Here is a 16,224-nt window from a genome sequence, read left to right as displayed (position 1 = left end):
CTGGGTGATTGGCTCGTGTCGCCCTATGAAAAGTTAATCTTAATATCATCTTTCTAGGTAAAAATTATCCTAAAATTACCAGAGAAAAACAAAATTAAGAAAATGTCAGTAGACTGACTCGCTCACTCTTAAAAAGAAGTGTCGGTATGATATAGGGGCGAGTGTGGAACACTACCACGAGACAAACACCAATTAGAACTTCCCTATCAGAATCCCCCCTAAGAGAGAGCCGATACCAACGGGCGATGCAGCCTCTACTACTACTACTAGAGGACGCCACGGACAGCAGCGCCCCTAGCGGTCATCCTTAAATAAAAACAAAAATACATCTTGTCCTGCAAGGGGGGAAAACAAATCATAAAAAGGGATGGGTTTCATAGGGCGACACGAGCCAATCACCCAGAAATAGATTTTTCCTTCGTCAAAATCCCTTTTCTGGCTCAGCTCGTGTCGGCCTATGAAAGAGTACCAGAGAAACAGACAAGATGGAAAAGGGAAAATGAAAAACATATTAAAATGATGGATATAATATAAGTAAATCAAATCCAGCATACAAATTAAGTACTTAAACTACTTATTACAGTAATCAATAACAGAATGTTAGTAAACTTAAAAGTACTTAAATGGTAGTAACAAAAATTATAAATATTGCATGTAAAATAAGGAAATGTTTGAATTTTACTTAATTAGAACATACAAGTACAATTATATACATACATGTGTCCTACCCTAGCATAAAACAAAATAAGGGGTAGGTACACTCAATTCCATCATTAATACAATTAATACAATTAATTCAAATATACAAACACATTGTGACTGAAGTTATCACAAATCCAATTGGAGAATTTATACAAACATATTGTGGCCCTATCCGCTAGCATAAAAACATAAGGTAAAGGACCCACACTGAAGTACATATCAGTACAAGGGTGGTTGTCCCTAGCAAAAAATAAGGGACAAACCACTACAACACACAACGGCTAAGGCTATGATGATGAGTAGCCTGGTGATAGGTTGAGGCATGTTGGTTGAAGTAGGTAGAAAGGAGACCTGGATTAAATACTACCAACTACTACGCAGTATCAGGGAAACTATGTTTCCCGCTGCTACTGCTGAAAACTTTAAAGATTCCAGGACTTTAAATAATGTCGTTTAAAGACTGTCGGGGATTTCCCATCCAGTATACTTTCTAAGATCCTCAAAGTTCATATGTTGGAAATAATTAATAGAGGTGGCTACTCCCCTGATATCATGTGCTTTTGGGATGACTCAGGGTTGGCTTGTTTAATGAAGTAAAGGATTTGCTGTCTAATACCTTTAACTGACAAAGTACCACCTTTTTCTCTCATGAAGAGAGCACCCGAGGATCTAGAAGAAGTACGAGATAGAAAGGCTCTAAGAGTTGATACTGGGCAGAGAGAAGGATCCTGTGGAAGTGGGATAACCTTCCAAGGGAGCCCACCTTGCAAGAGGATCTTCATTTTTGGCTAAAAAGCTACGATCCGGAGCAAGTAGAACTTCTCCTGATGGGAGGAATTCCACATGACCCGCATCCCTGGATAGAGCCGACAGTTCTGAAATTCTCGCTCCTGAGGCTAGGCTTAATAAGAATAATGTCTTCCTCAGGAGCATTATGAATGTACAAGATGAGTTGTTCAGTATCTGAAGCTAGTTTGAGAACATCATTTAAGAACCATGAAACTGTAGTAGGCCTCTGAGAAGGTCTAAGTCTAGCACAGGCTTTAGGGATAGATGTGAAATAAGATTCAGTCAAATCTATCTGAAAACCTACTTTAAAGATTTTCTTCAAAGCCGACTTATGAGTGGTAATCGTGCTAGCTGCTAAACCTTTTTCAAATAAAGATCTGAAAAAGGATATAGCCAAATTAACTGTCATGGTTTTGAATGTTTCGATTCTCTCAAGAAAGATGCTAATTTTTCTTAACAGCTGAGTCATATTGTCTAATGGTTGACTCCCTTTTATCTGATTCTAGAAGAGAATATTCTGTGGATCAATGGTCAGCATCTTTATTAGCCGCAAACTTCATGAAGTCCATAAAAGTTAGGGTCTGAGAGTTCCTGAGGAAGCGAACACAGTCCTCATTTGTACTGATTGTGATAGTTTGGGGTTGGGGGATCCGTTGAGGTCGGAGACCCAATTCCAAAAGAAGCGGATACCAGTTGCTCTTGGGGCCAGTTTCGGTGCAATCAGAGCTACTATCCCTTTGAAAGACCTTAGTTTGTCTAGGACTTTCAAGAGAAGATTCACTGGAGGAAAAACATAAATTCTCCTCCATTGATTCCACTCCAACGACAGGGCGTCCGTGGCATAAGCCAGAGGGTCCAGGTTGGGGGCCACATAGCAGGGAGCTTGTGGTTTGCTTGTGAGGCGAAGAGGTCCACTTGGAGACCTGGGACTCTCCGGCTTACCCACTGGAATGACCCGACGTCCAGAGACCACTCTGATTCCAGAGGGACTGACCGGGACAGGGCGTCTGCTATCACATTTCTTACTCCTGCCAGATGATGGCAGACAGATGCCATTTGTGTTTGCTTGCTAATGCAAAGATGGCTATCATGACATGGTTCACATGCTTGGATTTGGACCCTCCTCGTTGATGCAATGAACTACCACTGCACTGTCCAAAACTAGCCTAGATGAGACTTTTTCGGGGGAAGCAGTCTCTTCAGAGTAAGAAATACTGCCATTGCTTCCAACACATTTATGTGAAGCTGGCGAAATTGAACTGACCAAGTCCCCTGAACCTGTTTGAACTGAGAGTATCCCCCCCACCCACCCGGACAGGGATGCGTCCGTGTGAATGGTTAACATTGGGAGGGGATATTGAAGGGGTACTTTCTTGGCTAAGTTCTTTACTTTTGACAAGGCCGTAGTTGGTGCGGAGGATCTGTGGGATTACTGACAACTTGTCTCGATATTTGGAGTTTGCTTTTGACCGCCAAATTCGATTTATATCTTTCAGCCTTGCTTTCAGAAGGATATCTGTTACCGAAGCAAACTGAAGAGACCCTAGGATTCTCTCCTGGTTTCTTCTTGACGTTTGTTTGCACTTGAGAAATTGCCTGACAGATTTTGCTATTTCCTTCCGTTTGGCTACTGGAATTGATAGATTGTGGGAGGACAAATCCCATTGGATTCCTAGCCACTGAAAACGAGATTCCGGAACAAGTCTGGATTTCGTTTTGTTTATCTGGAACCCCAGATGTTCCAGAAAGTGAACTACCTTTTGGTAGCTTTTGAGACATTCCTCGACTGTGGTTGCCCAGATAACCAATTCGTCGAGGTATGCCGCTACCATGATTACCCTGAGTTCTCAATTGTTGTACAACCACTTCTGCTATCTTTGTGAATACCCTGGGGGCTACATTCAGACCGAAGGGCATCACTTTGAATGAGAATGTCTGACTTCCTAGCCTGAATCCTAGGAATGGGCGGAAGTGCCTGGCTATAGGGATATGATAGTATGCGTTCTGTAAGATCGATGGAGCATGTGACGGCTCCACGCGGAAGTAAGGTCCTTACTTGCGAGAGGGTAAGCATCTTGAACTTGTCGCAGCGAATGAAAGAGTTTTTAGCTTTGACAAGTCTAAGATTACCCTTCTTTTTGTTGAGCCTTTCTTTGGCACGCTGAATAAGCGACCTTGAAATTTTAGATGTTTTGACTCTCGCAATAGCTCCTTTCTGAAGGAGTTCTTCCGCGTAATCTATCAATTCCTTTGACGGTACCTGATGGAATGACTTGATTGGAGGAGGATCTTGGATCCAGCTCCAGCCTAATCCTTTGGACACTATGCTCTGTGCCCAATTGCTGAACCCCCACCTGTGGCGGAAGAGGACAGCCTCCCTCCTACCTGGGGAGCCTCATTGCTGATGGCGGGTTGGCCACCACGCCCTCCTCTGAACTGCTTACTCCTTGTGCCCCTTCCTGCGCCACGGTGACGAAGTAACCTCTCGCCCTACCCCTCGGTTGAGAGTAGCCTTGAGCCTCATAAGCAGGGTCAAAGGCAGCGAGATAGCATAGGAGTCGAAGGTTGCGATTGCTGGGGCACCAGGAGGAAAGGCTGAGTTTGCTTAGATGTAGCAGGTTGTCCTTGTTGGGTGACTGGGACTGCCTGCACAAACTGCTGCTGATGCTGGAGTTTTTTATATGGCTGGAACCTCCTACCCGCCTTCTTTGGTTTCTTGCCAGCAGTGGGTAACGGATTCCTGTTTCCTCTTAGAGGAAACATACCCCACCTAGCTCTAAAGGCTCTGGTTGAGTCTAGCAGGCTTCGTGGTGGAACTTCGTTCACTGCTGACTCTGGGAAAGAGATCCGCTCCCACATGGCTGGCAGTCAAAGAGTCTATTAGGCTCGTGCCTGATGGTGCACTCTTGAAGAACATGCTTCCGACAGTTCTTCCTGGCCTGGAAGAAGTCAAAAGCGTCTAACAGAACCGTCTGAAATTGCGATTTTGCTAGGATTTTGAATAGCGGTTCGTTCGCGTAAGATAGCGCAGCCATTTCCGTGACGATGATGGGAGTTAAGGGACCTGCCAAACCTAGTTCGCGCATCGAACTCTGCCTGGATTAGGGAGTCCGGCAGCCTAGGTAACTTCTCACCGAACTGGTCCATAGCGCAGTCCGGCTTGAGTTTACCCTGCGTGAAAGTAGCTGGCAGGTTTTTCCCATAACTCTCCGAAGGCGGGAAAGAGTGGAGAAGTGGAACTCCGACTCTCTCAACTGTGGAACGGGCTCATCCTTGAGGACTGCCCTGAAGAGCCTTCTCCACCAATTTCGTGGCGAACGGAAGAGAGACCTCCTCTTCCGTGGCGAAAATAGTGAAGGGGCTCTTATAGGCCTGGAGTTTAGTATAGTAACACTCCCAGTCCTCAAGGCAGTGAACCCATTCCCGTTGGGCGTGATCTCTACTGTAGAGGACTGACTCCTTCGAGATCTTGTCCTCCCTTGTAAGAGCCGTTGGCGTCAGCCTAGCATACCCGATGAAAGGCTGTGACAGACCCGGAGGATAGAACTCGAAGTCCTCAATCCTTCGAGTGCCAAACTCCGGGATCGAAATCATCCCGTCCTTAAAGGGAGCGTAGGCCGCTACTCTCCATGGATTCTCCATAGAGAAAGCTGGCAAGGAGTCGTAAGACGGGAGTTGGAGATCCCCGTGCTAGAAGCAGGGGATACTGGGGGAGGAGCCTGGGATAGCCCAACCATCCGATCCTCATTCTCTCTTACTCTATTCGAGAGTTCCTGGGACCGTCTGTCCAGTTTGAGACAGACTGCTCGACAATTGTGCGAACATCTGCTCAAAACGTGTTCCCAAGCTGAGATTTGGGAACCAATCATCACTCCTACCTGCTCCATCACTCCTGGTGAGACATGGAGAAGGAACGCAGGAGCTGGTGCTTGCCACCCCTGCCGGCATAGCCGGAGAGGGGGCAGCGGAGGCGGGAGAAGGCAACGACTCGGAGGTATCGCAGCTTTTCTCCTTCGAAGCCTTGCCTCTGGAGCTCTTCGACTGGGAAGAGCTTGGCTTAGCCTTCACCGCGTCGGCGTAAGAAGATCGATGACTTCCTAGCCGAAGAAGACGAAGACGACTTCCTAGAAGACGTCTTAGACAATGTCTTCGGTCTCTCTTTCCCTTCTCCTTAGGAGGTACAGAGAGAGCGGGAGTGCGGCTAGGGATCTCGGATCCCGGAAAGCCTTGGAAAGAGGCGGAAGAAGAAGGGACAGGAGAAGATCCAGGAGCGCCCAAGGAAAGACCTTGGGCGCCCGACAAACCTACCTCAACCAACAAATCCTCACTCACTACCGCCATCGGCTCGAGATTCAGGTCCAGGCCGGCGACGTCCGGACTGACTCCTGGGCGGCTACGACTCCAACGACTGCTGGAGTTCCTGCTGGATGGCGGCTATCACGGGGCGGCGGACAAGGGGTCGACGTAGCCCGTCCGACTTGCCCGCAGGGAAGATCTGGATGGCCAGCTTCCTATCCAATATGTAGGGCTGGCCCTTGGCGGCGTTCTTCCCAAAGCCGCCCACCCACGCTTTTCAGGGTGGCGAGGGGCGACTTCCCTCACACCGCTAGCCTGAAAGAAAGGCTGAATTAGCTACCAATTGCGGACAGGGTTAACAATCTTACGAACTAAAAGTGTTAGTAAATTGATAAATAACCTCATAATGGTCTTACCCCACCAACCAGCTGATCGACCAGGTCGTAGCATATAGTGCAGGCCTCGGGATGCCAGACGATAGACTCGTTGAACAAGGTGGCACATGGGGCGTGAGACCTGCACTCGTCATGTCCGCAAGGGTCGTGCAGCGACGCATTACAAGCGAGGACCTGGCAGTTGGTAGCCTGTAAGTGAAAACGTACATGAGTACAAAGTAAACTTACAGCCTAACATATGCTCCGCTGGTGCCGGAGCGATAAAGTTAGATAAAACCAGAGCCCTGCTAAAATACGTGTGGTAACCATGTTGGAAGAAAGCTATGCTCCGCCAGTGGCGGAGGCACAAGAATCAAACCAACTAGGAGTGGTGGTAATGGAAACCACAACGGATAATGGCGGGGATGGTTGATTAACATAAAAATTATAATACAAAATTCATTGTAAAATATCTTAAATTAGGGTATATCCTTAACATAGTATAGTAACAACATAACAACCAACTTCTCTCCACCCGTCTACTAGAAGAGTGCGTAGGTAAGGGTAAGCTCCCTTCCGGTAGCGGGGGAGAGATATAAGGATATAGTAGGCAAGCAATCGACCATCCATAGCACCCACCCTGCCCGCTAGCGGAGCCAATATCCTATAACCAAAGGGGCCCCGGCTGCGACGGAAGGCTCCTTTCATATCGTAAGGGAGGTGGCTGAGTAATGGGTAGGGGGGGAAGGAGGTCCCGGTGAAAAAGAACGCGCGGGAGCGAGGAAAGGGGGAAGGGATGGCCTACTCCTCCCCCACCTCACCAACTACCCGTATGGAGACCCGTACCTCATGTGGTCGCCCTATACCCCCTGCTGGCGGAACCCCCCGGCACCTCCGGAATTGTGAGAAAAGGCTATGAGGTTGTTATGACAACCAAGGGGTCCCCCAGCTCCTCCTACATCAGAGAGGGAGGGAAGGGGCAGGGGTAATGGTGCTATGGAACACGTGACCACCAGTGGCCTAGGCTGCGATCACACAACCGTGGTAGGGCCACGTGAACCAAGCTGTACCAATACATGGAACAAGCACCTAGGCTATGCCTAACACCCTAAATAATAATAATAAAAATACATCGAAAGGTGGAAGAGACACTTTTAGTAAAAGAGAAAGAAGCCAGGAGGAGGCAGACTATTCCAAGAAACAGGAGCCTACTCGGAGCCAGCGATAGCCGATGTAGAGCAAGAGCGGGATGCTGGGCCAGAATAAAAATAATAATAGCCCTAAATACCAAGCTAAGAGAATGGTAAGAGGGCTAACTAGCTAAAACTCGATGTACAACAATGAACGTGATAAAGTAAGCCCATAAGTATAAGAAGTCCCAGTATGGAAGGACCGGGAATTCTTACGAGGCAGCATGGCCGCCACGAGACAACCGGGGAAACCGTATATGACCTATAAAAAGGAAAATACTGGTACCCCGGAAGATAAAACTGTGATAAAATATTACTTATGAGTTACTTACTTAAGCCGTGGCAATTGCTGAACGTTCCATCGTAGAATACGAGATAAATCCTGAGAAATATAGCACAAGTAAAATCTGCGTCTAGACGCTGGCGCTAAAATTTAAGGATGACCGCTAGGGGCGCTCTGCTGTCCGTGGCGTCCTCTAGTAGTAGTAGTAGAGGCTGCATCGCCCGTTGGTATCGGCTCTCTCTTAGGGGGATTGATTCTGATAGGGAAGTTCTAATTGGTGTTTGTCTCGTGGTAGTGTTCCACACTCGCCCCTAATATCATACCGACACTTCTTTTTAAGAGTGAGCGAGTCAGTCTTACTGACATTTTCTTATTTTTGTTTTTTTCTCTGGTAATTTTAGGATAATTTTACCTAGAAAGATGATATTAAGGATTACTTTCATAGGCCGACACGAGCTGAGCCCAGAAATAACAAATAAAACCAAATAAGATCTACAAATAACAAACTATGAAATAGGACTTGTGTATATGACAGCATCATTTTTTCTAGAATATTATGCTATTTTATAGTTGCATCTTGTTGCAAAGAAGTAACATTTGTGCCTTTATGCACAATTTTTTGCATGTAAAATTATTTAAAGTATTCCTTGCTGACTGTAAAGGTTATGTATTAGAACTATATCATTTAAAGTGTTTCTTGTAGACATCATCTATAGTATTTCTTGCAGACCATAAATTATGGTTGTGTATTAAGACTCGCTTTGAAAAAATTTTGTAATTATTGAGAAGTATCATACTCATTCTTTGAGTGCAAATGAAGTATATTTTGTAGCTGTTATAGTTATGAATATTTCACCATTGAACGTCAAATGTCATGCCAGATAGTCACTCTATCTTGTAACTTTTAGAAAAATAACTTCAACATTAAGCTATTTGTATATGTCTTGAGAAGAAATTAAACAAATCTGAAATCTAGGCAATGGAAGCTCTTCAGTGCATTACAAAATTCATCGCAAATTGCTTCAGCACAATTTAAACTTATATATAGTTGAGTTGCTAAATAATATTAATATCGATCAAACTTCCTGTTATAGATTGCCATTGCACAATAACAAGTTAGCAGTTTTCATATAGAGAGAAGATTTGCACTTGCTTGATGGAACACTGCAAATTTCTTATGAGATCAGTGAACAAAAGGTTTCTAAATACATCTCTAAAATATCCCCTTATATCTGTCTTGCTGCCGTTATAGTTATTCATACCATCAGGAATGAAAATTGTTGTGGAACTGAGATATCTCTCTCTTTTTTTCTCTTCTTAGATTTGTGCACAACCTCTTCCTTTGCCTGCAGGAGTGCAAGTTGTACATGCATCTCCGGCAGCAGGTCATCTAAGTTCAGCATCTATTTACCCAGCATGTTATGCTCCTTATCTATTGGTAACGGCATGTTCAGATAATACTGTTCGGTTCTGGAGATGTCGCATGACGGGAAGAGGAGATAATTTGGAAATTCAGTGGCAGGAGTGGTACATGGTCAGCAAAGATGGGAAGAGTGCAATTACTGTTCCTGGTACGTTAGTTTTTAGTCGTTTTGTACCATTGGCAAATTGTCTATAGGAAGTGAATAATATTTAGAACTGTAAAAGAAGATAGAGATTTTTTAAGTAAAAAAATTACTCAAATGTCTACTTTGGTGTTAAGGATTAGATTGCTTATGTCATGGTAAGTTGCTCATAGAGTATATTACTGTACTTAGTGTACAATATCACTTATTTATTCGAAACATAACCTTAACATCTGAAAACATTTGTGTGTGATGTGTTAAAAACTAAAAATAAAGTTAGGTTTTTGTAGTTTTGAAACTTTTTTTATTTTTGAATACAGTATGTATTCTTTATATATTTTATACATTGTATGTTCTTTATATTTTATACACTAAATATTTAGTGTTTGATTTTCTAATCAGACCCATCAATCGTAAAGAACTGTCATTTCTTGTGTATTTGGATCACAAACAATGGGTCTTTATGATTGATGAGTTTACTTTGAAAGTTATGTTATTTGTTGTCACTGCTCTTAAATTTAGTGTTTAAACGTAAATGAGATGTGACTAGGTTATTAAGAAATAACATTACTAAGAAACTTGTTGGGGGTCTGTCTGATTATTGTTAATACTTCATTAGTTGTTTCTGTATCCTTCGGATTATATTTTTCCTAAACATTTACCAGTTCTACACTGTATACAGAAAGAAATGTCACCTCACTTCATTATGAATTTTTGATAAGCCTCATCTTTTGCAGGATACCATTAAGAGATTGAGGAGTGTTAGAGTTTATATGTAATGCCAAACTTATTTTGTAATTCAGATCCTTCTCTCATATTGAACTCTCATTAGTATTTCATCACAACCTTGCTACTTTTCATAGCTCATGCATCAGACATGAATTCTCTGATTTATGGCTTCCTATGTCCTGCAGATCAGCTCTCATGTAGGCTTGGGACAATACTAAGCACAAAAGGGCAAATTAGATATATGTAATGGGTTTTTTGTTCATGAAACTTACCTGACAGATATATATATAGCTGTATTCTCCGAAGTCCGACAGAATTTCAAAATTCGCGGCACACGCAGTGGGCGGCCAGGTGGTAGTACCCATTCCCGCCGCTGGGAGGCGGAATATCAGGAACTATTCATTTTCTATTCATATTTTTTCTGTCGCCGGTCGGTAAACAACTGTTTACAGACCTCCGCCTAGGATTTTGAAACTTCATTAGCCGCTTAAGTATCCTAATTATTCTTTCGATTATTGACTTGGATTTGTGGCTAGGCATACGCTATCGTAAATTTTTTCATTGCATTTGATGTCTGAAGCTAGTTAGCCTAGTTTCAGACTTTGTTGTCTGCATGGGGTAAGGTGAGGCTACCGGAACTTTCGGTAGACACTCGCTTAGTATATATGACGTTTACATGTTTTCTTTGCATAAGTTCAATGTAATTAGTGTAATGTGTGACTGATTACGGAAGAAGTAGGATTCATGTACGCATTTTAGAGCGTGTTAGAATCAGGAGTTTTCCTCCACAGTAAACAGAAGTTAGAAATAATGAACCTTCTAACCTACCTGTAGAATTTTTGATTTTGCCTAACCCCTGTGGCGTATGGCCTTTACGGGCCCTAGAAGCAAGTGGTCTTGCTAGAGGATTACATCAAGTAAATACTTAGACTAAAGTGCTCGCTCTCCAATCAGTGTTGTGAAGTGTAGTGCCCCTTGTGTTGTGGAGGGGGCGTCAGATCGGCCCCATAATGCCTCTAGGCCTAGACCTCTGTCGGACTCCCAGGAAACCAGGGAGAGGGCATGTCAAAAGCCGAAGGAGGGTTACGGGTTTTTCATGCTGATCTGGCTTCCTTTCGGCAGGTCCTCCGTTGTCGCTTCCCAGGCTGGCCGAAGATCGAGCACGTGCACGAATCTTGAAGGATTGCTTCTCGTCCTCCGAGGCGTCCTCCCCACACGGGTTGGAGCTCTCGGAAGGACTCGCGCCCTCCTTAAGAAGCTCTCGTCACGAGAGGATGAAAGAGTCCTGTGCCCTGTCCAGGGCTCTCAAGCAAATTTTATTTACCTTTAAACGAAGGAAGTAAGAGGTCCTTCGGGTAATTTGTGGTGCTCAGGAAGAGACCACATTTACCCTTTTCGAAGAATGCACTGGCTCTTTTCCTAAGGGACATATTAAGGAGGCTCATTCATCTTGCCAGAAGAGTGATTTGAGCCTCCTGCGAGTGAACGCTCATTTATACATTATTAAGGAGGCTCATTCATCTTGCCAGAAGAGTGATTTGAGCCTCCTGCGAGTGAACGCTCATGAAGTTTAGAGCTGTTTCAACCTCGCTAGCATTCCAAAAGAATATGGTAATCAAGGACATTCTTGATTCCACCTTTTTGGAGGAGCAACTCAGTATTCGTCTCCTCTCCTCATGGCGCTCCGTATACGTTATGTAACGTTCGCTTTACTTCGAAAGAGCATAAGTTTGACGTCCGGCAAGCTGCTTTGCACAGTCAAACAACTTATGTCTCTGGTTCGGCATAAGAAGGGCAATTTAGACGTGAGGAAGCTTTTGGAGGTGCTCGACGTCCTATAAGTAGAGACATTCTCCCAGTACGCTCGGCAAGCACCTTGCGAGGGTGTCTTTCGGACGCTCGGGCGTTCCTGTGCTGGATCCTTTTGGTGCTTTGAGGGCGTTTCTGGAGATGTTCTTTTGCATTACTAAGACGCAAGTTGCCGCACAGGCGGCCACTGTCTTTGTAAGAAGGTATGAAGGTCTTAAGGCCCGTCTTGAAGACGAAAGCCGTACGTCTTCCTTTAGTGTTCACACACTTCAGGAGCGAGCGTGCGGCTCTCCATGGAGACTCGCATGAGGACGTCCCTTGAAAATATTCAACGTCATCCGCAAAACGCGGTTCGTCATAACATTGAGATGTTGGCAAGGTCGCTCGCCAGGACGCCTCTTGGCGGGCCTTGCATGCTTCAGCGCTTATGAGGACGCTTTTGTGGACATTCGCCAGGACGCTTCGGGGTGGAAGCTCGACAGGACGCTTGCGAGAGAAAAGACTTGTAGACAGCGTCTTATTTGCTGTTCAGGACGTTTCTTAGGACGCTTGACGCTTTCTAAACGCTCGTCAAGAGGAGGTTTTTTCAAGACTCTCCACAGGACATTCCTTTACAGAAATTTTTAAAGAAGGATTCGAGTTAGCGGAGAGACATACCCGAATTTTTTCTTCGATCCCTCTTGCCTCTTCATCGATTTCTCTGAGAATCGGGAAGATTATATACTCGGATTCCTGGGTGACTTTCGGTCATGTTAAAGGGTTTTCCCCTATTAGCAACTTGCCAATTGTTTGTCAGGTTAAGGAGTTTTCCCCATTGTCAAGATACTAAACGTTTTGTCATTTTAGTGGGGGACCCCTCATAAATGGGGTAGTTTCTTTGACATAGATTTTAACGTTTTTATCGTTAAGCGGATAAACTCATTAACAAATTTCGGAAGAGCTCTCATTCATTTTCAGAGGCTCATCGGGGGAAGTAAGAAAAGACTTGTAGACTAGATCCAGGAAGTCTTATGTCCAATATCAATAAACGAAACATTGAAGCGTTCCTTTTCCGATCCTCGGTTCTCTCTTGATGATCTCTATTCGAATATTACTCCCTTTTCTTGGCAAGAGTCTTGGCAAAGAATCAAGGAGTTCTTTTAAAAAGTCTCATTCATTAGAACGTGGACAGTCGTTTTCCTTTCTTTCTCTCTCCTCGTCGAGGAAAGATGTAGTAGAGAATTCGATGTTCAAATTACTACAATACTTACGTAGTTTATCTTTGCTCATTTTGCTAACGCATGGGTGAGTCATATACGCATAGTCGTATTTACCTCTGCGGATAGAAAGCCGAAAGACTGTTGTTCTAATGTATTTAATTGTCACTCCCTTCAACCTTCCAAGAGTTTTCGGAGTAAGAACAACTCTTCAGGTATTGTTACGACAACACCAACTCAGCTTCTGTATTTAGCGAATTTTGTTTCGTTTAAATATGCCTGCTTGAGAGTTTCCTTTTGCTCGATAATTTCATACCTATCCCTTCGTAAAAGGAGTAGCTGGCAACTCAGGCAGATAGTGCGAGACGATGAACAAGGCTGCTGGTTTACATGTTGAATCAACGCACTTACCGGCTATCTCGGTGACATTGCCGGCGTTTGGTTACGTCTCTCTCCCTTGGCGCGAATGGTGAATAGCCGTCTCTCTTGCGGGGGCCTACCATCATGGATTTTAGCCTCGGTTGAGGAATTTCTAGTAATCTTGAATGAACACGCCTTCCGTTTACTTAGATAATTTCAACAAGATATCTCTACTTGTTCGTGCGGGTTTACTGCACGGTAAACAGAATTCTGTACGAATCTACCGCGGCATAGCACTATAATAATGCTCTCCTGCTTATGCAAAGCGCAGCCTTATTTAGGGAAGGAAGCAGGCTGAGTGAGGGAATGGATGAGTTTGCTGGGGACCATTTCCTTGCTGGAGAAGCTTGTTTTCCCTGAATAAACAGCAATTCAGACCTCTACATTTTTTCCTCACGAAGAAATTGGAATAACATCAAAGATCTAGTAATAATTCTAATTTTGTTCATGAAACTTACCTGACAGATATATATATAGCTGTATTCTCCGAAGTCCGACAGAATTTCAAAATTCGCGGCACACGCAGTGGGCGGCCAGGTGGTGGTACCCATTCCCGCCGCTGGGAGGCGGATATCAGGAACTATTCCCATTTTCTATCATATTTTTTCTGTCGCTGGTCGGTAAACAACTGTTTACAGACCTCCGCCTAGGATTTTGAAACTTCATTAGCCGCTTAAGTATCCTAATTATTCTTATCGATTATTGACTTGGATTTGTGGCTAGGCATACGCTATCGTAAATTTTTCATTGCATTTGATGTCTGAGGCTAGTTAGCCTAGTTTCAGATTTTGTTGTCTGCATGGGGGATGGTGAAGCTACCGGAACTTTCGGTAGACACTCGCTTAGTGTATATGGCGTTTACTTGTTTTCTTTGCATAAGTTCAATGTAATTAGTGTAATGTGTGACTGATTACGGAAAGAATGTAGGGATTCATGTACGCATTTTAGAGCGTGTTAGAATCAGGAGTTTTTCCTACCACAGTAAACAGAAGTTAGAAATAATGAACCTTCTAACCTCCTGTAGATTTTTATTTTGCCTAAACCCTGTGGTATGGCTTACGGGCCTAGAAGAAGTGTCTGCTAGAGGATTACATCAAGTAATCTTAGACTAAAGTGCTCGCTCTCCAATCAGTGTTGTGAAGTGTAGTGCCCCTTGTGTTGTGGAGGGGGCGTCAGATCGGCCCCATAATGCCTCTAGGCCTGGACCTCTGTCGGACTCCCAGGACTCAGGGAGAGGGCATGTCGAAAGCCGCAAGAGGGTTACGGGGGCTCCCCACCGATCTGGCGTCCCTTCGGCAGAACCTGTTGACGCTTCCCAGGCTGCTAAAGATCGTGCACGCGCACGAATCTTGAAGGATTGCTTCTCGTCCTCCGAGGCGTCCTCCCCGCGCAAGGGTTGGAGCTCTCGGAAGGACTCGCGCCCTCTAAGAAGCTTTAGAGAAGAGGACGCTTCACGTCCTCTCTCTCGTTAGGAGGGAACGTCAGATCGGCCCCATAACGCCTCTAGCCTAGACTCTGTCGGACTCCCAGAAACCAGGGAGAGGGCATGTCAAAAGCCGAAGGAGGGTTACGGGTTTTTCATGCTGATCTGGCTTCCTTTTCGGTAAGGTCCTGTTGTCGCTTCCCAGGCTGCCGAAGATCGAGCACGTGCACGAAGCTTCAAGGGTTGTTTCTCGGCCTCCGAGGCATCCTCCCCACACAGGGTTGGGGCTCTCGGAAGGACTCGCACCCCCTAAAGAAGCTTTAGAGAAGAGGACGCTTCACGTCCTCTCTCTCGTCACGAGAGGATGAGGAGTAAAGAGACCACATTTACCCTTTTAGAAGAATGCACTGGCTCTTTTTCTAAGGGGACATTTAAGGAGGCTCATTCATCTTGCCAGAAGAGTGATTTGAGCCTCCTGCGAGTGAACGCTCATGTATATATCATTTATACATTATTAAGGAGGCTCATTCATCTTTCCAGAATGAGTGATTTGAGCTCTTCGAGTGACCGCTCATGTATACATCATTTATACATTATTAAGGAGGCTCATTCATCTTGCCAGAAGAGTGATTTGAGCCCCCTGAGAGTGAACGCTCAATGTATACATCATTTATACATTATTAAAGAGGCTCATTCATCTTGCCAGAAGAGTGTTTGAGCCTCCTGCGAGTGAACGTCATGTATATGAACGCTCATGTATATATCACTTGTACATTATTAAGGAGGTTCATTCATCTTGCCAGAAGAGTGATTTGAGCCTCCTGCGAGTGAACGCTCATGAAGTTAAGAGCTGTTTCAACCTCGCTAGCATTCCAAAAGAATTTGGTAATCAAGGACATTCTTGATTCCACCTTTTGGAGGAGCAACTCAGTATTCGTCTCCTCTCCTCATGGTCGCTCCGTATACGTTATGTAACGTTTCGCTTACTTCGAAAAGCAAGCTGATAAGTTTGATCGGCCGGCAAGCTGCTTTGCACAGCTCAAACAAACTTATGTCTCTGGTCGGCATAAGAAGGTGCAATTTAGACGTGAGGAAGCTTTTGGAGGTGCTCGACGTCCTATAAGTAGAGACATTCTCCAGGACGCTTCGGCAAGCACCTTGCGGAAGACGAAAAACCAGCCCTACGTCTTCCTTTAGTGTTCACTCTTCAGGAGCATCGTGGGCTCTCAAATGGAGACTCGCATGAGGACGTCCCTTAAAAATATTCAACGGTCATACGCAAAACGCGGTTCGTCATAACATTGAGATGTTGGCAAGGTCGCTCGCCAGGACGCCTCTTGGCGGGCCTTGCATGCATCAAGGCGCTCAACGAGTTCCTCTCTGAAACGTCGTTCAGAAGACTTGGTGTTCTCTGCTCAGACACGCTCGTAGCTAAGCATGGACGTTTT

At 44.8% G+C, this 16,224-nt stretch overlaps 1 protein-coding gene across 4 annotated transcripts in view; it reads left to right on the top strand.

Annotated features, from left to right (window-relative positions):
* The window catches only part of LOC135195346 (dmX-like protein 2), a 572,993-nt gene that overhangs the window by 199,967 nt on the left and 356,802 nt on the right, over window positions 1-16,224 (top strand). For all 4 annotated transcript variants that reach the window (XM_064221627.1, XM_064221621.1, XM_064221608.1 and 1 more), the window contains exon 18: window positions 8,956-9,205. In XM_064221627.1, coding sequence (XP_064077697.1) covers window positions 8,956-9,205 — 250 coding nt within the window. The remainder of the gene's footprint in view (window positions 1-8,955; window positions 9,206-16,224) is intronic.

The sequence above is a fragment of the Macrobrachium nipponense genome, chromosome 20, assembly GCF_015104395.2.
Source record: "Macrobrachium nipponense isolate FS-2020 chromosome 20, ASM1510439v2, whole genome shotgun sequence".
NCBI lineage: Eukaryota > Metazoa > Arthropoda > Malacostraca > Decapoda > Palaemonidae > Macrobrachium > Macrobrachium nipponense.
The sequence above is the reverse complement of the archived record's forward strand: the minus strand, read 5'-3'. Positions and strand labels throughout refer to the sequence as shown.